The sequence below is a fragment of the Oculina patagonica genome, chromosome 1 (assembly GCF_052425735.1).
Source record: "Oculina patagonica isolate OP01 chromosome 1, crgOcupat, whole genome shotgun sequence".
Classification (NCBI taxonomy): Eukaryota; Metazoa; Cnidaria; class Anthozoa; order Scleractinia; family Oculinidae; genus Oculina; species Oculina patagonica.
In genome coordinates, this window is record NC_135758.1 from 40,724,705 (window position 1) to 40,748,405 (window position 23,701).

General features: G+C 40.4%; 2 protein-coding genes across 2 annotated transcripts; both read right to left on the minus strand.

The window, feature by feature from the left end:
• Nucleotides 1-778: 778 nt before the first annotated feature.
• Nucleotides 779-9,990, minus strand: LOC144630823 (uncharacterized). Its single transcript, XM_078489188.1, has 3 exons — nt 9,900-9,990; nt 1,746-4,623; nt 779-1,197 (listed from the first exon to the last, which is right to left on the minus strand). Exons 2-3 carry the CDS (start codon nt 4,593-4,595, stop codon nt 1,120-1,122), a joined length of 2,928 nt encoding a protein of 975 aa, XP_078345314.1. The 5' UTR covers nt 4,596-4,623; nt 9,900-9,990; the 3' UTR covers nt 779-1,119.
• Nucleotides 9,991-12,790: 2,800 nt separating this feature from the next.
• LOC144647036 (tetratricopeptide repeat protein 28-like) lies at nt 12,791-17,786 on the minus strand. Its single transcript, XM_078506783.1, has 2 exons — nt 17,643-17,786; nt 12,791-15,686 (listed from the first exon to the last, which is right to left on the minus strand). The coding sequence occupies exon 2, from the start codon at nt 15,668-15,670 to the stop codon at nt 12,791-12,793; it is 2,880 nt and encodes a 959-aa protein (XP_078362909.1). The 5' UTR covers nt 15,671-15,686; nt 17,643-17,786.
• Nucleotides 17,787-23,701: the final 5,915 nt, after the last annotated feature.

The following is a 23,701-nucleotide window of genomic DNA, read 5'->3' on the forward strand; positions in this document are numbered from 1 at the left end:
CAAAAAGCCACCTACAAAATGGTCGACTCCGCGAGCGTCGACTTACCGCGTTTTACATTTTACGCGACTTGTTTTCAATGTTGTGAGACATACCACAGGCCGTCCAAGTGAACTATGTGAGATAATGGCAGCTGAAATAACAAAACAGTCTTCCCTATTCAGTTGCCTAGCTCGCCTTATTGTTATGTAGTTTATGTGATGATGTAGTAAGTACTCGTGTGAAAGAAAATTAGGGAAATCGCGTTTAAAACAAATAAAAGACTCCAAGCGCCAATTGAATAAATGTCATTCGGCTCTACAGACTTTGGATTTTTTCCTTATTGTTATTGTTTTTATTTTTCTTATTGTTTCTCGACCAGTTGTTAATCTCACCTAACAGTAAGGCGAGCTAGAAAACTGCATATATCAGTGGAAAAATATATGAAACTTCTTTCACATTGTACTCTTTGGTTATCTGTGGTTTAACACATTCAGATGCAGACAGTCGCGAATTTCAAACAAACGTTTGAGTTTAGCCATTTTTCCTCCAAGATAAACTTGATTGATCGCTAGCGCGAACTTCGTTAGGTGCCACGTGAAATTAACCTTGTTCTGCGACTTCTTCGACGCCTGAAGCAACTTATCCACAAGAAAAAATAAACAAAAAGCAATGCAATATCAGCGTTTTCTTTATTTATATCACGTTGACAAAGAGAACAGTGATTTCGATATATCCGGCGCTCTGCAATGACGTCAGAAACCGCGGTTTGTATTTGATGTCCATTTTATAAGGAATATAACAAAAATAAGACCTGCCATTAAGTCACGCTTACAACTATTTCATTCAACTTAGTGTTCTCTGATGAATAATGAAAAACAAAATACACAACATTTGTAATAAAGGCCATTTCAAATCCCTCCCTAGTCAATAAAGGGATCATCTACAATTAAACACTATATAATGACAGCTTACACTATTCTCCTATAACATACAAACGTTTTGACACAAATTGTCCATATGTATATCATGTTCATTTCTAACCAGTTTGATTGCGAGGGCCTTAAGGGCCTATAACTCACTTTCGAAACTCACTTCGAAATTGGGGAGCTCTATTTTACACATTGTCTGATAAGTTACATTCAATTACGCCTTGATGGTCTCAGTTCGTTCCAGTACGTCCATGTTTGGCGAGGCGCCTCAAACTGTCCTGTGTATTTCTGTAGGGAGAAAAAAAATAGAGAAGGTTAATAACTCAAGTAAGATCGCATCCAAGCCAAGACAGTAATATCTGCAATTCTTCAGCCCATATGCTTTTGTTAACCAAACCTTTACGAGAAAAATCACTATTATAATCAAAATCGTAAGTATGTCATAAAGTTCCAGCGGCATTGTAAAATGGAGAGTATATCATCTGGGAGTGCATCCAGTGAGTGACTACAGACAAGAGCGAAAGACGACTAAGAGTACCTCATTACATCTCTCTCTCTCTCTCTCTCTCTGGTGCCCGAACAAGCCTAGAACGGATCTGTGGTTTGATTGAAATAATCATCAAATGGCGACAACAAGTAATTTAAAATTTTAGTCAAACAAAAAGAAAAATATAAAATGTCTTGAAGTGAGGCCTCTTTTTATGGCTGGAACAGTACCTATGGTGTGTTAAGGATTTACTAATACATTCCATTTTGAAATTCAGGTGCTTTCATAAATCGCAAAGGTTTGAATGACGTTTCTCTGGAAAGAGAAGGTAAAAATATTGCAAAATTACCTTATCATTAAGTTCAAGTCTAATGTCATCTCCAAGCAAGACAAAGGGTGCCCAGTACTTCACATCTTTATATTCTGTCGACTCTCTCATTTTCTTCATGGACTGGTGAAGAGCTTCACTCGCACTCATTTTCTCATGGATAAGACATTTGTAGAAGATCTCCATGAACGTTTTGGTAGCCTCATCATCAACAGCCCACAGAGACATCAGAACTGAACGAGCACCAGATCCCATAAAGGCGCGAGCGATTCCAACAACACCCTCAGCTGTCAGGATCTTCCCACGTGCACTGTGACAACAGCTAAGTACCACCAGCTTGGCTCTGATGCCAACCTCAGCGATGTCCTTCATTGTCAGCATGAAGTCTTCTTTCTTGGGAATGCCAATAACAGAGCTGTTAGGGGCAAGTGCTATTTCTCCTCTCTCTACATCACCATGAGCAGCAATGTGCACCAAACTCACTGCTTGGATCTTGCGTAATACGTCTGCCTTTGTAGCTTGTCGTCCGAAAAGACATGGTACTCCTAGCAGCGCTGACACAATTTGCGCCTCTTCTCTGGCTTTAGGTAATGGACATAACTCCACACGACCAACCTCTGGATCTCCTACAATCAGTGCTCCAGTCTGGCAGTGATAGTCTGGTGGTGAGTCCTGGATGAGTTTGAGTGTCGTCAGAGATGGAATGAGACGGATTCTCACAGTTTCTGACAGGTATCTACCGCTGGAATCTTGAAGCGCAGTAAAAGGAATTAGAAACAACGGTCCTTCTGGGGCAATTACTATCTCCGGGCTGTCAATGCGATCCGCAATTGGAGACATAATCATCATGAATAATAAATGAAGCAATCTTTCTTTATTTATTTCTTCATGTTTTCTGTGCTTAGGCTGGGCCGTTTCTTTGCTACGACTTGCTACTGTTGGTTTCGAAGTCTCGTACCACGCGTCCAACGAACGGTCCTCACACTGGATACCTTGAAGAGAATGTGCAATGCTTTCTATCAACTCCTTCAATTGATCTTCTAAATCGTTTCCATTAGAATTTGTGTCATTAAAGCCAGTGAAGGATATTTTCCCGTCCGTATTCACAAACCAGAGCATTAATGTCCCCAGTGGAGTACCCAAAATGAGAGAGTTAGTTCGTTGCCTGGTGAAAAGTTCTCTCATGGCGATCAAATTAAGCGTCGTTGCGTTACTGACTTCTTGAATGCCATACCTCATCGACAGTAAGTCAACAAGGCCACGCGCTCTTCCTTGTTCCACAGTACAGAGAGCATCATGTGGTTTGCCGAGAGCAACTAGTTGAAAGCAAAGCATCCTGTAACTTGAGATATTTTCGTCATCCAGTGAAAGTTTGTGTTCGTCTTTAAGACGTGCTCGCATCTTCTCGTGGCGTTCTATGCTTTCCAGTAAATGAAAAATTGCTTTTGGATGATTCTTCTTTGCTGCATAACTTGAACCTAGGTGCTGGTTAACGAAGCGTTCACCTTCTTTTGATCCAATCTCTTTCATAATCGTAAGGGCTTTCTCTTGATACTCAAGCGACTTTTCAAACTGGCCAAGTGCGAAGTAGGAGTTTCCAATGCTGCAAAGGGTTATTCCTTCCCCACGTCGGTCTCCAGTTCCTTTACTCATTTGAAGATCTTTCTCAAAATATTCAATCGACTTTTCATAGTCACCAAGAGAATAATACGTACAGGCGAGGTTGTTAAAAGAAACTCCTTGTCCGTTTAAGTTCTCAATGTCTTCACTTAGTTTGAGACTTCGCTCCAAAGACTCGATCGATTCTTTATGCTGGCCAAGCTTCTCATAAATCCTACCAAAAATGCTATAACAGCTCGCTTGTCCTTTCTTGTCCTCCATCATCGTTTTAATCGCAAGAGCTTGCTCGCAACATTCCATTGCTTTTTCATATTCGCCAAGATTCAAGTAGATGTTAGCTTGTCTAAGGTAGGCTGCTCCTTCCTCTTCTCGATACCCAAGTGAACGTATTATTTTAAGAGCTTTCTCGGTGTATTCTAAGGATTTTGCATAATCACCAATATACTGATATGCTTCAGAAAGATTAAGGTAGCTTCTTCCTTCCCCTTGTCTGAAACCAATTTCTTGCACGATTTTAAGTCCTTTTTTAAAGTATTCGATGGATTTGTTATATCGGCTTAGGTGACAGTAAATACCACCGAGATTGTTATAGGATGTTCCTTCTCCTTTCTGATCACCACACTCTTTGCTGATTTTTAGGTCTTTCTCTTGATATTCAATCGCTTTCTCGTATTGTCCGAGGTCGCAGTATATCTGAGAGAGGTTGGTGCATGCCATTCCTTCTGTTTCCCGGTCCCCTGTTTCTTTACCGATTTCAAGGGCTATTTCCGCATAACCAATGGCCTTTTCGTATTGGCTTAAGACCTTGTACACAAGACAAAGGTTGCTATACGATTGTGCTTCCAAAACCTTGTTCTTCATTGCCTTTCGGACTGCGAGAGCTTTCTCGTGATAAGTTAACGATTTTTCACACTGGCCGAGATGGAAATACATCCTACCAATATCCTCATAACATTCACTTTCTCTCCGTTTATTTCCCGTCTCTTTGTTGATCTTGAGGCACCCTTTGCACGTATCAATGGCCTTTTCTGTGAAGCCGCTTTCGGAATATGCTTCAGAGAGACCCACATATAACTGCCTCTCGACATCACGGGGCTCATTTGGTATGGTACGTTCCAACTGATGGGCGACAGTAAGCCTCAGAAGAACAAAACACTCCTCATAGAAGTCGATTGCTTTAGTATATCGATGGGTGTTACGAAGGAAGTCGGCAACATTCCAGGCAACGTACAAAGCTTGGTTTGGTTTCATGATCCTTACCAACGTCCTTGACAAGGCTCTGCAAGTTAATATTTTTGAATTGTTATTATATATTTGCGTAGACCTAGTAACAGTTACGAAGGAGGCGAGCGCAATTCGTAAAGTCTCATTTCTCACTTGTGTTTATTGTAACAAGGACTTTATTTTTGCACAGATAATCAGTTTGACCACGATTTTATTGCATTCGACGAAGGAGAATGCATACTAATCGTGTCGTTTGTCCGAAACCAGTCCCGCAGGTTTTACGATCTGTCCCGCAGGTATCGCCGATGTTGTCCCATTTCAGCCTTTCGTCGCCATCTTGGACTATCTAGTTGGCTGGCAGCTGGCCGGGACAGATGGCCTTGATCTCATGCAAAACAAGATGGCGTCGAATTCTGCGATCGCAGAAACAATTTTTTGCTCGAAGAATTGGATGAAACGGCTTAAACATGAGTCTAAAGTATAAATGATGCCGTAAATGTCATGGAAAATATTTCATGGGTATCATCCAGGGTCGTTAAGTTTTAGTCAGCCACCAAACGTCGTAAACGAATGGTTCACAAATTACAAATTGTCAGCATTTCGTGCATAGACAGTGGCTAGAAAAATGATCATAATTATTTTATCGCTTGTTTGAATTTGTGATATATTGTTATTCGCAGATATTTTAGACGTTTTGACAAGGAAATCATTAATTGTATATTAAATGGTATGCGTGTTGAATAATTGTCACCATGAATGATCATGGATTGTGCCAGTATTTTTTAAGTACTCTGCCTGGCTTTCTTTTTCGAACTCCCTGTGGTATCTATCTTGGTTCGAACGCACTCCCCTTATCTCTAATTACTACTAGTTTTAACTTTCTATTACGTGTATTTCTATTGCTTCTTATAGAGAGCCGAACAGCGATTTCATTAGGGAAGAATAGGCTTCCTTTGTTTCCACAAAGAGCTTAATTACATTTGTAGTAGCCGCCATTTTTTCCTTCCCTCCACTAGCGGACTAGCGCTCCTCCGTTTACCCTCACGAATTACCGGTTTTACCAGTTTAAGCTGAGCTTAATCGAAGAATACATAGACGAGGGTTTAATCTCTGTCCCTGCCGGTTAGTTGCCCCGGGATTTTGACATTTGCGGAAAAACTAGGGGACCGATAGCATAAGGTTTACACTGCACAAGACCTTTCACGAAGGCATGGAACAATGAAAATTACCGACATTACCTTACCAATGAAAGACTTTGCTAAAGATAATAGCAGCAATGAACATTCTGCTGCAAGTATTCATTTTTCGGAATTTGACGGCCTAGGGCTGCCACCGGTCATATTAGCCCATAGAGCAGCCTCAATTAGTACTACATTTCTATGTTAGATGGCTGAACAGATGACAGTTTGATGTAATTTTCCTGGGGTTAGTCGTAATGAACCCCATGGATAAATGCAGATTATGTTCGTTTAGTGTACTTTGCTCAAACCAACCAACCAAATCTAAAAAGATCAGCGTTGAATAAAAGCTACAAAGGATGAGATATTCTCGTGGAAATATATTCATTTCAGAATAAAAATGAGCGACAGAAATACACAAGTGACAAGAAATATCAAAATATATATATATATGCGGTTAGAGGTGCGATGTTTCATTAACATAGTTTCGCGCGCATAGAATCCGATTGCGTGTTCAGGCTAGGATTCTTCTTTCTAATAAACAACATTTCGTAAATGAAGCAGTCCAGTTTTCCGCTGCATTTTTTTAGGACGTAACAATTACTGGTAAGGTCGCCAATGTTATAAAGGCCGTGATCGTTCTTTAAATGCTTCCCGATTGCGGAGAACATATGTTCATCAATAATTCTCAGGGGGGGGGGGGGGGGGGTACTCGGGATTTCAAGTGACGGGGATGATCGAATGGGGGCAAAAATCAAGACCCCAAAAAATCCTTAGGGCTTCCACCAAAACCCCACAAACCCTTAACCAAAAATTAACCCCAAATAATCAACAGCAAAACATGTTTGTTTGTACTTTTTTTGCAGAACTACGCAGCCAAAGCACTACCACAAATCTTAAGATCATTTTAAAGCAAATTTATAAGCATTATAAATTAAAGTTAATGTGACAACCAAGACACTTTACATTGTGTGACATCCTATCCTGGCAAATTTTGCTGTCACGCTCAAAGGTCATCCTTTGTCCACGTGCAAACAACATCTGATTGCAGGCTTGGCCAATCACATGCCAGCTTTCACACAAACAGTTTGTCATAGTGATTTTCCTCAGTTCATCCTTGCCATGTGCTTCAAAGCAGAGCTTCTCACTTAATTGCAAAATTTTTGTCGGATAAATATTCCGAAAAATTCCACCGTTTTCTTCCGAGTTTCGAAACCTACTTGGTTTAGAAGTGACGTTTTCCTTGCATCATGCCACCCATACGGACTGGTAGGACATGTTCTGGCGATAAAAACGCACAAACAAATATCAAGTGAGCGCCACCATCTTTCGTCATTCGACAAATGCACAGTTGCAGGAACTCTGCCTAAGCAACGGGTCGGCGTACCGTTCTGGAAAAAAGATTAAAGGACGCTGGCATCGCACAGACCACTCACTCCACAGAACAATTCGCAGATCGAAGCCCGTCTACCAGAACTCTCCAGCAACGCGCAAGCCCCGTGGCATTTTAAAGCGAAGAAGCAAATCTCCGAAATCAAGCGGCTCATTCAAGACTCCGTTCCATCCGCGTCCAGAGATATTGCTAGAGAAGCCGCTTGTGCAGCTGCCGTAGCTATGCAGTCACAAGTCCCCTCTTCGTCGCCTTCTCCATCACTGCAAGTTGTGAATCCAACTAACCCTGGAGGTGTTGACATTTTACGCCCACAAGAACAACATCGAGCTTGGCAGAGTCTTCAACTAATAAATGATGGGTCGCTTTCACTAGCACCTTGCTGTTACGGAGCTCCATTTCAGGACCTCCCGGCGAGCTACGTTAAAGAAATCCACTCTGGTAAAGTGTCATTTGACAATACCCCCTAGTGAATTATTTTCCGATTTTGATTTTATGCAGCATTGTCTTTTCTTCGTTCCAAATACATTCATTGTTTTCGCGTTTAAAAGCCCCTAGAGTTTGACCATATATGGTCATGCGGCGGGAAATTTGAATTTCTTTAATTACCTGTAACTTTACGCCATTCTATCCGATTGAGATGGGGTTTTCACCGTAAATATTGTTTTTCAGTAACAAAAATGCCTGTAACGTTTTGAACACAGCTTTACAAATTTTTAATGTTGTTGCTAAAAATAGGTGTCTCTTACGTCATTATACTTTCAAAAAGGGGCAAAATACTTACAATTACATCATCTTGATTTGGAAAAATCTAATTTACATTTACTTTCTACACACTAATTTACATATGCGACTTCTAAAACCGGTTTCGTCTAAGACCTCGTCAGTTGTTCGCCATACAAAATTTGAATATAAACATACGTCATGTACTAACACACGAAAAGTAACTACTCGACACCAGGTCCTTATAATTTGTTACAAAGACTTAACCTTTACAATTGTAAACATTTTAATTTGTTCAAATGTCTTGCTTCATTCAAAATGTAAACTTCTTCTTTGTAAGCCAAAAATTAAGTTAAAGAATCTTCCGGGAAAAAAAGCCCTAGCAACCAACCATCCTGCTTACTTTTCACATTTCTCCATTTCTCAGCCAGTACAAAATAAACGGAACGCAACGCATGCAGAGGCGATGACGTTTCCCAAGGGGTCTTTCAGAAACATTTTCAGGAAATTTGTCAAAAAAATTGACAAAAATTAAAGTGGCTGACAACATCTGTGTTGAACGATTCTTCAACAAAAGCTGTGTTACCTTGTAGCATGACTTCCGATAAACGATATACGATACTTTTCGCGAGCGACATGCAAGGTCAAGGGCTGTTTCGTAATTGTTTAAACAGACCGACAACACAGGCCCATTGTATTAATAAAAGTAGAGAGGTGGTCATGTCTGTCGACTGAATTAAATAGAACTCCTCAAATATGTAATTTGTCTCTTTCTTTTATACTTTGCATCAGGCCTTTCTTACTTGCCAGAAGTGTTTTGCTTCGTGTTATTTCGCGGCGATTTCTTGTTAACTTGATCACCGTTCGCATAACATTTATTCCTATAGTGCGTTCTCAGTCCCATTCGGTTCTCTTGATCGGTCGATCGGGCGCCACAGAAAGTGGTACAAATTTCCCCACTGCCTCGTGACATAAGGCTTGACTGAAGTCATCGCCTAAAAAGATGGGCCTCTGCAACCTCGTTCCCATGGGAACGAGGTTGGGGGCTCATTGGAGGAAAGAGGTTTCCTCGCATTTCAAAGCACCGGGAATTTCGTCAATGCTGCGATCCGTATTTTCTACTCCAGCTCATTTCAATACGTCAAGGATGAAAAGGTCATGTTGTAATAATATATTCCAAAATTATTGTATTAAAGTAGACCTCAAAGAGGTTATTCTGCCAGAGAATTTAACATTAAACCGACAAATATATATCAAGACTGTTACACCGCCTGCTATAAACCGTGAATTAATCATTGTTTCGACGAGTGCTACGATATTCAGTCGGTCTCTTGTGAGGCCTGAATAAAAGCAAGGGCTGTTATGGCTGTTGACAGCTACTGCAGTCATATCATCGTGTTGCTCTTTCTCCTGATAAAAGCCTTTCTGTATGCTGTTAAATAGGGAACTTTGGTTCGAGTAGTGACCATCCTTTCAAATGATATTTGATTTAAAATCTAGTCAGTTAGGTCTTGTTTTGACATGTCGAAAACTGAATCGCATGAATCAGCTGAGAACTTCGTCTTTGGGCCATGGGGCAGGCTAATCTTGAACGATCAGAACAGCTAACAATCATGAACAATGAGCTTATATATAAATATATATATAATTGTAAACCGGTACAACGTATCGTACAAGATATCACAACCGGCACTGCTTCGCCGTCTTTTTTCGACCGACAGCAAGTTTGGCTTAATAAAAATGCACATTTTAATTTTCCTTTTCGACAGCAGCTAAATGGTCCTAAATCGATCTGTTAGCGAGATTTACTGAGGCAAATCCCCGCGCAAATCGATTGCACAGAACACAGATAAATCAAGGAAAGGAAATAACGCATTCATAATTTTGCGCCGAGTTATTCTATAACTGTAAAAAATAAACAGTCGAAGTTTACCAAAGATAACTGATTTGACTTGGATTATCGACGTTTAAATAAAATTAATCTTTTAGGACAGGGAAGAACATGGAGAAACATAATAAACGAAAATATGCTCTTCTCACCTTCAGCTTCTACGGTAGCACATCGGGTCGCGAAGCTGTGAGATTGTACCGCAGTTTCTTCAACGAAAAACGACCCAAAACGAGTTCACGTACAAAAATACCGCTCACAAAGCGGTTCACAAAGCGAACCAAAGCCATTACAAAACATCTCACGTGACTTCGTTTCAATGTTGCGTGACATTGCTTACATACTAGTTATGCAACGCTTTCGAGTGATCAGTACTATGGAATATCCCACGAGTCACTTGTATTATCTCGATCGGTATACACACGAGCCTTTAATACGAAGAAAATACAAGTGACAAGTGGGATATTCCATAGTATACCACGAGAAAGTGTTGTGTTAGTATTTTATACCATGCCATAGAAAATACGCTCACTAAATTTCGTAGAGAATACCATCGCAGCGTACGATGGGAAGGTTGGGTTGAATACGTTGGAATATACAACGGCTTTCCTGTATTCTGATTGGCTGTATTTTCTATGGCATGGTATAAAGAGTCATATGAGGGCGGTTAGGTCAGGAAAACGAACAAATGTCTGTACTGTGTATAGATGGTTTGCATTTTGGGAAGGATACAAGGTGGTAGATCAAGACGTTGCTTTATCATAACAGAATATTTTACTAATGGAAGTTGGGAAAAAATCATGTTCAAGTTCGACATGACGATAGTGCGACGTTTGAACCGGGCCTTGAGAAGTGATAGTTGAGTGTTATAAAACAGCTTAAATATTAAACAGGCAATAAAGCTAGAACTAATACAACTACGACATAAATGAAAGCACTGCTTCCGGATAAGGCAGGAGAAGGGAGTGGAGGTTAATATTTTTAACTGTTAGAGCAGATTGTTTGCTGTTGACTGTTACGTGGCCTAAAATTGTAATGTTAGGAATAGCTGCAAATAATCTACAAAAGCAAAGTACAGAATAAAGGATACGCAAAGGAGGACCCTCAAGGGGGGGGGGGGGGGGGGGGGGGGGGGGGGGGGGGGGGGGGTTTGTGTGTGTGTGTGTGTGTGGGGGGGGGGGGGGGGTTTAAAATCCCATTTCCCAGCTTAAATTTTGCCCAAATCACATTTCCCAGCTTGTTGCTTTCTCCCTTTTTCAAATCCCAGTCCTAGTTCTATTGTTTATTTGCTTGTGATTTCCAGTGAAAAATTTGCCCAAATCCGAGTTCTCATTTTACCCTTCATGCCCCTCGCAAAGGTGTACTTCTCAGGTACTCGAGGACAGAAAAATTTGTGTTGAAGTTTAATTTCTCCGCAACTGGTTGGTTGGAAGTTCAGTCGGTTTTCCTCGAAGGGAAAGTTATAAAGAAAAACCCGACTTTAAAAAAACCGCTTGGTTAATCGTGAGCGCGAATTTTGTCTGGTGACCGCGAGAAATTCACCTTGTTTTTTGAGCGCCTGAAGCAACTTATCCATAATTAAAAATAAACAAGAAAGAACGCAATATTACTATTATCTTTATTTATATAACGTTAACAAAAAAAAATCGGTGATTTCGATATTTCGCTCTGAAATGACGTCAGAAACCGCAGTTTTGTCTTTGATGTCAGAAACTGACCAGAATCAACAAGTACAAATCGTAAACAGTCCATTTTATAAGGAATATAACAAAACTAAAACCGGACATGAAGTCACGCTAACAAGTACTTCTTATACCTTAGTGTTCTCTGACGAAATATGGAAAAATAAATCACAAACTTTACAATAAAAGGCATTTCCTTTCCCTCCTCAAATGGGGATCATCTATAATTAAACACTACATAATAACAGCTTTCACCATTCTCCTATAACATATAAATCACTTCAAATATAAAGTTAGATCGCGTCCCAGCCAAGACAGTAATATCTGCGATTCTACAGCCCCAATGCTATTGTTGCCAAACCTGTAAGGGAAAGATCACTACTATAATCAAACCGTAAGTATGTCAGAAAGTTCCAGCGGCATGGTAGATCTGAGAGTGAATCGTGTAGAAGTGCATCCCGTCAGTGACCAGAAATGAACAGTCGCCAAAACGACTAAGAGTATCTGAAAACGTTCTTCATGACATACATCAATCTCCAATAAAAGCTGGTCGAAACATATTGTAGTTTAACATACAGCTAACTGCATGGAATATAAATATGATAGGGACTCTCTCTATAGTGCCTGAACAAGCGCAAAATGTATCTGTGGTTCGATTGCAGTAATCGTCAAATGGCGACAACTGATGTTTTGAAATGTTTCAGTCAAACTTAAAATGGAAGACATAAAATGTCCTGAAATGAGGTTGTATTTCGCGGAAACATCATGGTTTGTTAAAAAGTGTTAAAGACAGTTATCACAAACATGACTTATTTCCCAATACCTTTTATTTAAAAAAATCGTGAATCATAATGATTTGCATGATTATGTAAGCAGTGACACTGTTCTAAACAAACTCTGGCGAAGTCAATTGAGTTTTTATAAGTTTTATAACTTCATTTTTTAAACTTCTGTGATTTAAGAACAGCATCAAAATATGTTATAAGTAATATGATAAACACTGATCCCACGAATAAGATTTACCTTGACTTATCCTTAGAAAGAGAAGGTAAAAAAAATGTGGTTTATAGTGGTCATCCACTTAACTTCGAGATAGCTACTTTAAGCATGCCACTGAAACAGAGAAAACAAACATTCTAAATGAACATAACGAGGTTAAAAATCGCCATTGGCAGGAGGCAGACCAGTAGGCTATATACAAAGCGTGATCGAGGATTTGAACTCGGGACTACCAAGAAACAAATTCAGCTAGTGGCTGGGGCAGGTCTTGAACCGGGGACCTTCGCATTACAACACCAGCGCTCTAAACCACTCGGCTACGCTTACCTCATAAAAAAATAGGAAAATATTGCAAAATTACCTTATTTAAGGTCAAGTGTTATGTCATCTCCAAGCAAGACAAATGGTGCCCAGTACTTCACAGCTTTATAATTTGGCGACTCTCTCATTTTCTTTATGGATTGGTGAAGAGCTTCACTAGCACTCATTTTCTCATGGATCAGACATTTGTAGAAGATATCCATAAACGTTTTGGTAGCCTCATCATCAACAGCCCACAGAGACATCAGAACTGAACGAGCACCAGATCCCAGGAAGGCGCGAGCGATTCCAACAACACCCTCAGCTTTTAGGATCTTCCCACTAGCACTGTGGCAACAGCTAAGTACCACCAACTTGGCTCTGATACCAACCTCAGCTATGTCTTTCATTGTCAGCATGAAGTCGTCTTTCTTGGGAATGCCAATAACAGAGCTGTTAGGAGCAAGTGCTATTTCTCCTCTCTCTACATCACCATGAGCAGCAATGTGCACCAAACTCACTTCTTGGATCCTGCGCAGGACTTCTTCCTTTGAAGCTTGCTCTCCAACAAGACATGGTACTCCTAGCAACGCTGACACCATCTGCGCCTCTTCTCTGGCTTTAGGTAATGCGCATAACTCTACAACGTTTCCTTTGAAATTCACACGACCAACCTTTGGATCTCCCACAATAAGAGCTCCACTCTGGCAGTGATAGTCTGCTGGTGAGTCCTGGATGAGTTTGAGTGTCGTCAGAGAAGGAATGAGACGGATTCTCACAGTTTCTGACAGGTATCCACCGCTGGAATCTTGAAGCGCAGAGAAAGGAATTAGAAACAACGTTGCTTCAGGGACAATTACGATCTCCGGGCTATCAATGAGATCGACAATTGGAGATATGACCATCTCGAATACTAACTGAAACCGCCTTTCTTTAGCCGTTTCTTTATCTTTACTGTGCTCAGACTGGGCCGTTTCTTTGCTACGGCATGCTTCAACTGGTTGCGAAGTCTCGTACCACGCGTCCAACGAACGATCCTCACACTGGATACCTTGAAGAGAATGTGAAATGCTTTCTATCAACTCCTTTAAATGTTGCTCTAAATCTTTTCCATTAGAATCTCTGTAATTAAGGCTGATGAAGGATATTTTCCCGTCCTTGCTCACAAACCAGAGCATTATTGTCCCCAGTGGAGTACCCAAAATGAGAAAGTTAGTTCGTTGCCTGGTGAAAAGTTCTCTCATGGTGCTCAAATTAAGCGTCCTTGCATCACTGACCTCTTGAATGCCATACCTCATCGACAGTAAGTCCACAAGACCACGTGCTCTCCCTTGTTCCACGGCGCAGAGAGCATCATCTGGTTTGTCGAGAGCAACTAGGAGAAGGCAAAGCATCCTGTAACTTGAAATATTATCGTCATCTAGTGACAGTTTATGTTCGTCTTTAAGACGTGACCGCATTTTCTCGTGACTATTTATGCTGTCTGTAAAACGATGAACTGCTTCTGAAAGATTCCAATATGCGGAATGTGTTGCACCTAAGTACTGGTTAACGTAGCTTTCACCTGGAGTTGATCCAATCTCTTTCATAATCTTAAGTGCCTTTTTTTGATACTCCAGCGACTTTTCCAACTGGCCAAGTGCGAAGTACGAGGTTCCAATGCTGCAAAGGTTTCTTCCTTCCCCATATCGGTCTCCAATTGCTTTACTTATTTGCAGGTCTTTCTCGAAATATTCAATCGACTTTTCATAGTAACCAAGAGAACAATACGTGCAGGCGAGGTTATAACAGGACACTCCTTGTCCCTTTAAGTCCCCAATTTCTTCACTAATTTTGAGACTTTGCTTCACGTGACTGATCGCTTCTTCATGCTGGCCGAGCTTCTTATAAATTCCACCAAAAGTGCTATAACAGCTCGCTTGTCCTCTCTTGTCCCCCATCATCGTTTTAATCGCAAGAGCTTGCTTGCAACATTCCATTGACTTTTCATGTTCGCCAAGAGTCAAGTAGATGCCAGCTTGAAAAAGGTAAGCGGCTCCTTCCTCTTCTCGATACTTAAGTGAACGTATTATTATAAGAGCTTTCTCGCAGTATTGCAAGGATTTTGCATATTCGCCAAGATCGCGATATGCTGTAGCAAGATTAAGGTAGCTTCTTCCTTCCCCTTGTCTAAAACCAATTTCTTGCACGATTTTAAGTCCCTTTTCAAAGTACTCGATGGATTTGTCATATCGGCTTAGGTGACAGTAAATACAACCGAGATTGTTATAGCATGTTCCTTCTCCTTCCTGATCGCCATACTCTTTGCTGATTTTTAGATCTTTTTCTTGATATTTAATCGCTTTCTCGTATTGTCCAAGGTCAAAGTAAATCTGAGAGAGGTTGGTGCAGGCAATTCCTTCTGTTTCCCGGTCCCCAGTTTCGTTACCAATTTCAAGGGATTTTTCCGCGTAACCAATGGCCTTTTCGTATTGGTTTAAGACCTTGTACACAAGACAAAGGTTGCTATATGACTGTGCTTCCAAAACCTTGTTCTTCATTGCCTTTCGGATTGCGAGAGCTTTCTCATGATAACTTATTGATTTTTCACACTGGCCGAGATTGAAATACATCCTACCAATATCCTCATAACATTCACTTTCTCTCCGTTTATTTCCCGTCTCTTTGTTGATCTTGAGGCACCCTTTGCACATATCAATGGCCTTTTCTGTGAAGCCGCTTTCGGAATATGCTTCAGAGAGACCAATATATAACTGCCTCTCGATATCGTGGGGCTCATTTGGTATGGTACGTTCCAGCTGATGGGCGATAGTAAGCCTCAGAAGTACAAAACACTCCTCATAGAATTTGATTGCTTTAGTATATCGATGGGTGTTACAAAGGAAGTCGGCGACATTCAAAGCAACGTACAACGCTCGGGTTGGCTTCATGATCCTTATCATCGTTTTTGGCAAGGCACTGCAAGTTAATTTTTTTTCTTTCGTTAGTTATGTTTAATACTCTCACCATATTATAATATTACTTGATCGTCATTATCTTCGAAGTCCTAGTAACAGTAACGGAGGTGACTAGAGCCATTTTGTGCTCCGTTTACTGCGCAATAATACAACAACAATATTTGGACTAATATGGCTATGGGCAAGGGCTCATTTCTCACTTGTGTTTGGTAAAACAAGGGTTGTACCTAATAGCACGGATAATCAGCTAGCCACGTGAGATTTACCATGATTTTTATTTTAGCTTTCTATTATGTGTATTTCTATCGCTTCTTTTACATAGCCGAATTTAACGTCGATTCATTAAAGGAAAAATGGGTTTTCTTATTCTCCCTTTTGTTTACACTAAGGATTTGTAGTAGCCTCCATTCTATATACCTTCTCTCCACTAGAGCTCCTCCGTTTACTCCCACGAGTGACCGGTTTTGCCAGGGCTTAAATTGAGGGTCAAAATAAAAGCTTTTTATCTTTGGATTTAGAGACGGACCATTATTTTCTTGGAGGGGGGGGGGGGGGATGAAAAATATTGAAAAAAATTGTTTGCAGGGCCTGGAAAGACAAAATTAATTGTTTGCCTCAGAGTAGTCTCAGTCAGCACTAAGTTGTTCAGGTAACAATCACCTGTTTTTGGCTTCAGTTGATCGAGCAAGTAAGCCAGTTTGTCAATATGTAAATTTTCCTGAGGACCCCATGGATTAATGCTAATTTTGTTAATTCAGTGTTATGCTCTCAAACAAAACAAAGCAAATCTAGAAAGGGGTGAAGAAATTATTCAACATGACACGAGCGTCGGACAAAGAAAAAAATCTGAGTCCCCGACGGAAACTTTAGCGTTAAATAAAAGCTACAGGGAATATCCTCGTGGGAATATGTTCGCAGCCAATGTATTTGTATGCTTTGCACCAGACACTCACAGCGGGATAAGTTTATTCTCTTCTCGAACTCATAATTTATTCATCAACTTATGGCATTTTACTCTCTTATTTTTCCCTTTAGTTTCGATTGAGAAGATAAATCAAACACTCGAGGCAGTGTTTTATTACATTTGCAAGCCCCTCGAATTTCTTCAAAAATGCTGCTCTTCGTACTCCGTCGAAATCCAGCTCTTTTCAATATGCTATCGAGGGTGAATAGGTTATGTTTAAATAATTTATTCCGAAAATGCTGTTTTCAAAAAAACCTCAAAGAAATTTTTTTCGAAAAATTTCCAATCCATCAAAAAAAATTCATCCAGTATTTGTTTGCGATCCCAACAGCCCAAAAATATAATATAATACTCCTGTTGAAACTTGATTTTTTTTCACGACAGCTAAGATATTCACAGTCCGTCTCTCGTGGGTGCTTAAATAAAAACAAGGGCTGTAAACTAAGGAACTTTGATTCCATCAATGACCAGACTTTCAAATGATTTCAAATCAATGTTAGGTCTTGTTCAAATGTCGAACAGTGAATCGCATGAATCGGCTGAGAATTTCGACTTTGGAACAGATTCCTTTTGAACGAGCGTCAAAACAGCCAATATGAACTACTGTAATCTGGATTGGTGCGCGCATACACTGCTAATCGCAGCCGGGCCGGGAGCTGTTTCGACGTGTAAAAACGCCGACGTCTCTCTCGAATGAGAGCAGGTTTGACTCAATAAAAGTTTAACATTTCAATTCTCCTTTTCGGCATCAACTTTAATTTGATAGTGAGATCATTTGCGCAGGCACAGCGCAAATATAGGAAAGCTATAGTGTGAGTAAATAGTGCATTGATAATGAATGCGCTGAGTTGATTGAGTTGAAACTTTAAAACTGCGGACTGCAGTAAGCAGTCGAAGTTAACCACCAAAGTGAACTGATTCGACGATCATCGACGTAAACATTAAATTAAAGTATAGAGGAACAGATAATGGACAACAGGATGTTCTTCTCACCTTCAGGTCCTTCAGCTTTTTAACAGTTCGGAGAAGCTGTGAGATTGTACCACAGTTTGTTAACGGTAAAGGACCCAGACTGGCCACAAAACATACTGATAAAGCGGCTGAAAAACCAGCAAAAACACACATACAAAATGGTCGACTCCGCCAGCGTCAACTTACCGCATTTTTAATTTTACGCGACTTGTTTTCAATGTTGCGAGACATACCACAGGCAGCCCAAGCGTACTATGTGAGATAATAGCAGCTATAATAACAAACAGTCTTCCCTATTCAGTTGTCTAGCTCGCCTTATTGTTATGCAGTTGATGTGATGATGTAGTAAGTACTCGTGTGAAAGAAAATCGGGGAAATAGCGTTCAAACCAACTAGAAGACTAGAACTAGAAGATTTTTTCCATATTGTTAGTATAGGTAATCGCATGATTTCGAGTGCAATTTGGGATAAATCAGCACGAGTAAATTTTTCAAAGGCTAACCAAATTGCACAAGCCCGTAGGGCGAGTGCAATTTGTAGTCTTTGAAAAATTTACGAGTGCTGATTTTCCCAAATTGTACGAGAAAAATCATGTGATTACTTGTTAATAATACACATACAAAAATTTCACTTGAAGTGGATGACAAACAAAACATGTTCAGTGGCTTACCTTTCCGATTCGTTCAAACATAACGGAGTTGTCGGGCTTTGTAAAATCCAGATACCGCTAGGGAATTTTAAAGCTCTCTGTCATGCATTATCAGGTGCTTTTATCCTCATTCAGTAGTATTGGTTAAGGCTGAAATGTCCAACTTCAATTCACGCTTGCAATCTTTCTTCTTTATATTTACGAGCCGTCGCGTAAGAAAATCCACGATTGGCAGCTTTCCGTAGTTTCGTAAAGCCTCTCTTGTGCTGTACAAACGTCCAATTCCTAGTACTTTGGTTTATATACTTATAACTTTCGTTAAATCGGTCAAACCTTTCATGAATCGTTATGGCTTTGCTCGATTTTTGCTCTCTCAACACTCCGACATGGGCCGCCATTTTGTTTTGGCGCGCTTTCCGACTTTCCTGTCAATCAATTTAATTTCAACTTTCTGCACTCAATTTCAACTTTCTGCACTCAATTTCAACTTTCTGCACTGTTTGGGATTAATTGACGTGCTCTCAGCCAATGAGCATGCAGAAATTTTTGTATGTATATTATTATTGTCTTTTTTTTCTTATTGTTTCTCGACCAGTTGTAAATCTCACCTAACAGTAAGGCGAGCTAAAAAAACTGTATATACCAGTGGAAGAACGTATTACACTTCTTTCACATTGTACACTTTGGCTGCCTGTGGTTTTACTCATTCAGATGCGGACAGTCGCGAATTTCAAACAAACAAATCTCCGCAAATAGGTGGCTTGCATTTTTGGAACGAACGCTGATGCCACCCAAGCACGGAATATCATATTCTCTCAATTTGCGGCTGACTATTGTTTGGTTGACGGACAAAGTTGTAAGTCAAGACGGTGTATTTAACTGCTGAATATTAATTAGCCGGAAAACATCGCACATCACTATATAAGAGGGCTTAGATTAGGTTTATTGTCAAGTGGCATAAGCGCGGACATTTGACAGTTTTTATTAGTCACTTAGGCCTGAAATTTTACCGTTAACTGTTATATACGGCCTATTGTTGACTTATCGTGATTATGGGTAAGAAATAATAGTTCTGTTTTACAAAGCATCCTATGTAAAAAAATAAAAACAGAAAAAAAAAGTTCAAAAAAAAAAAACATAAGACACCTATATACGAGAGAAGACATTGATGACATTTTCTATTAACCTACATGCAGTACAAAACGCTCTGCTTCCGGCTGGGCAGGAGAGGGGAGTGTCAGGGTTAATATTATTTTACTTTTGCTGTTATTTAATTACTGTTTACTGTAATGGCCTTATTGTAATGTTAGCCGCGCAAAAATCTCTAAGGAAGCAAAGTACAAAAAAAAAGATACGGAAAGATGTACTGTTCAGGCAGTTCAGCTACTCGAAGACATAAAGGGTCGTGTTTAAATTTATTTTCTCAGTCATCAATGGTATGTCCTCGAAGGGAAAATTATAACGAAAACGTGACTTTAAAAGAAAAAGAGCTTACACTATTCCCGTATAACATTTTTACATAGACTCTGGCACAAACATCCATATACATCACGTTAATTTTTCAGCAGTTTGCTGTAAAGTGTAAGGCTCCATATAACATTTACACGTTTCGAACTCGAGAAACATTATTTTACACAATATCTGATAAGTTACAATAACTGAAGGTTTTCTGAAGAAAACGATCCAAATGTATAAAACAGTGACCGGCCCAGATCGTTCCTGTACTGGCATGTTTGGCAAGGCTCCTCAAACAGTGTTTATTTCTGTAGAGAGAAAATTAAAAGAAAAAGGTAACACCTAAAGTTTGATCGCGTCCCAGCCAAGAAAGTAATAAACACTTTAAAAATCGCTACGGCTGGGTTGACTACGGCTGCCGGAACCGAAAAGGTCTGTGGAGAGTACGTTTCGGCAGTCTGCCAGATTGCAAAGCGAAATAAAAAGTAACATGGGGCAAAACGTTGCCACAGACTAATGGCTTTGCTCAAAGAAAGATAACTGCTGTTTGCTTTGCTAGGTCCAAAAGATTAGTTCTGAACGAAAGGGAAAACCCTACACTTTCTACTACAACACCAATTTCATCAGTGAAATGTGAGGACATCTTCACTAAACTCTAAAAGAAAGCTTTTTTACAAAAAACAATCTCGCACTTTACACGAATAAGCTCTTCCTCATACCGGCACCAAACGAATTTATAAAATTCTTGATATAGAATTAACAAGCATATGAGCGACAAAGTCGACTGGAATTGACTTCAAAGGATTCGTTGAAATACTTAAAATGCTGAGAAATTTGTAAAAAAGGATAGAGAAACGAATCTAACCCGACGTAGTAACCACTACGGCAAACCCTTCCGACTCACGTTGTCAGCTTCCACGCTACAGCTGGAGGTGACCGACTAACATGCACAGTGTCTTACTTTTTGAGAACATCACTCTCGGCAGCCGTACCGAGCGCTTTGTCGTAGTGAATCTTAAAGTCCCTAATGTCTGCAAATACCACTGCCCCAAATGCTATTTTTAACAAAACCTCTACGAGAAAGAACACTACTAAAATCATAAACCGTGATTATGTCAGAAAGTTCCAGCGGCATTGACGGCATTAATTGTAGCTCTGAGAGTGAGGCATGTACAGGTGCAACCCGTGAGTGACCAGAAATAAACAGTCAACAAAAACGACAAAGAGTACTCATGATATCTCCAAAAAAGCTTGTTTTCAGTATACTAGTTTAACATACAGCTAACTGTATGAGAGATAAATATCACAGGGACTCTCTCTCTCTCTCTTTCTGGTGCCTGAACAAGCGCTAAATAGAACTGTGATTTGATTGCAGTAATCGTCATGCAAATGGCGACCACTGATGTTTTGAAATTTCAGTCAAACTTAAAATGATAAACACGAAATGTTTTTAAATGGGGTTGTATTTTGTTATATGATCAACACTGATCGCATAAATAACATCGTAAAGATTTACCTTGACTTATTCTTAGAAAGAGAAGGCGAAAATATTGCTAAATTAACTCATTAACATCAAGTGTGATGTCATCTCCAAGCAAAACAAATGGTGCCCAGTACTTCACATCTTTATATTCTGGCGACTCTCTCATTTTCTTCACGGATTGGTGAAGAGCTTCACTGATACTCATTTTCTCATGGATCATGCATTTGTAGAAGATCTCCGTAAAAGCTTTCGTAGCCTCGTCATCAATAGCCCACAAGGCCATCAGAACTGAACGGGCGCCGGATCCCAGGAAGGGTCGAGCGATTCTAACAACTCCCTCAGCTGTCAGGATCTTCCCACGAGCACTGTGGCAACAGCTAAGTACCACCAACTTGGCTCTGATGCCAACCTCAGCTATGTCTTTCATTGTCAGCATGAAGTCGTCTTTCTTGGGAATGCCAATAACAGAGCTGTTGGGAGCAAGAGCAATTTCTCCTCTCTCTGCATCACCATGAGCAGCAATGTGCACCAAACTCACTGCTTGGATCTTGCGTAGTACTTCTTCCTTTTAGCTTGTCGTCCGACAAGACAGGGTACTCCTAGCAGCGCTGACACCATTTGCGCCTCTTCTCTGGCTTTCCGTAATGGACATAACCTCGCACGACCATCTCTGGATCTCCCACAATAAGTGCTCCAGTCTGGCAGTGATAGTCTGCTGGTGAGTCCTGGATAAGTTTGAGTGTCGTCAGAGAAGGAATGAGACGGATTCTCACAGTTTCTGACAAGTATCTACCGTTTGAATCTTGAAGCGCAGAAAAAGGAATTAGAAACAACGGTCCTTCAGGGACAATAACGATCTCCGGGCTGTCAATGCGATCAACAATTGGAGAAATGATCATCTTGAATAATAACTGAAGCCGCCTTTCTTTAGCCGTTTCTTTATCTCTACTGTGCTCAGGCTGGGCCGTTTCTTTGCTACGGCATGCTTCAATTGGTTGCGAAGTCTCGTACCACGTTTCCAACGAACGATCCTCACACTGGATACCTTGAAGAGAATGTGTAATGCTTTCTATCAACTTCTTTAAATGTTGCTCTAAATCGTTTCCATTAGAATCTGTGTAATAACGGCCGATGAAAGATATTTTCCCGTCCTTGCTCACAAACCAGAGCATTATTGTCCCCAGCGGAGTACCCAAAATGAGAAAGTTAGTTCGTTGCCTGGTGAAAAGTTCTCTCATGACGCTCAAATTAAGCGTCCTTGCATCACTGACCTCTTGAATGCCATACCTCATCGACAGTAAGTCCACAAGACCACGTGCTCTCCCTTGTTCCACGGTGCAGAGAGCATCATGTGGTTTGCCGAGAGCAACAAGTTGAAAGCAAAGCATCCTGTAACTTGTAATATTTTCAGCATCCAGTGACAGTTTGTGTTCGTCTTTAAGACGTGCCCGCATTTTCTCGTGACTATTTATGCTGTCTGTTAAATGATAAACTGCCTCTGAAAGATTCGAGTACACGGAATGTGTTGCACCTAAGTGGTGGTTAACGTAGCTTTCACCTGGTATTGATCCAATCTCTTTCATAATCTCAAGTGCCTTTTTTTGATACTCCAGCGACTTTCCCAACTGACCAAGTGCGAAGTACGAGGTTCCAATGCTGCAAAGGTTTCTTCCTTCCCCATATCGGTCTCCAATTGCTTTACTTATTTGGAGGTCTTTCTCGAAATATTCAATCGACTTTTCATAGTAACCAAGAGAATAATAGGCACAGGCGAGGTTGTGACAGGACACTCCTTGTCCCTTTAAGTCGCCAATTTCTTCACTTATTTTGAGACTTTGCTTCACATAACTGATCGAGTCTTCATGCTGGCCGAGCTTCTCATAAAATGCACCAAAAATGCCATAGCAGCTCGCTTGTCCTCTCTTGTCCCCCATCTTCGTTTTAATTGCAAGAGCTTGCTCGCAACATTTCATTGACTTTTCATGTTCGCCAAGGGTCAAGTAGATGCTAGCTTGATTGAAGTAGGCTTCTCCTTCATCTTCTCGATTCCCAAGGGAATGTATTATTACAAGAGCTTTCTCGCAGTATTCCAAGGATTTTGCATATTCACCAAGATGGCGATATGCAAAAGCGAGATTAAGGTGGCATCTTCCTTCACCTTGTCTAAAACCAATTTCTTGCATGGTTTTAAGTCCCTTTTCAAGGTACTCGATAGACTTGTTATATCGGCTTAGATTAAAGTAAATACGACCGAGATTGTTATAGGATATTCCTTCTCCTTCGCGATCACCGCACTCTTTGCTGATTTTTAGATCTTTCTCTTGATATTTAATCGCTTTCTCGTATTGTCCAAGGTCGCAGTATATTTGAGAGAGGTTGGTGCATGCCATTCCTTCTATTTCCCGTTCGTCTGTTTCTTTACCGATATCAAGGGCTTTTTCCCCGTAACCAATGGCCTTTTCGTTTTGATTTAAGATCTTGTGCACAAGACAA

Bases quoted from the DNA above. Each gene is read 5' to 3' on its own strand.
- LOC144630823 (XM_078489188.1), bottom strand. From the start codon at position 4,595: ATGAAACCAAACCAAGCTTTGTACGTTGCCTGGAATGTTGCCGACTTC. The intron at 1,198-1,745 runs GTAATTTTGCAA...TTCTCCCTACAG, and splicing joins GACTTGAACTTAATGATAAG to AAATACACAGGACAGTTTGA.
- LOC144647036 (XM_078506783.1), bottom strand. From the start codon at position 15,670: ATGATAAGGATCATGAAGCCAACCCGAGCGTTGTACGTTGCTTTGAAT.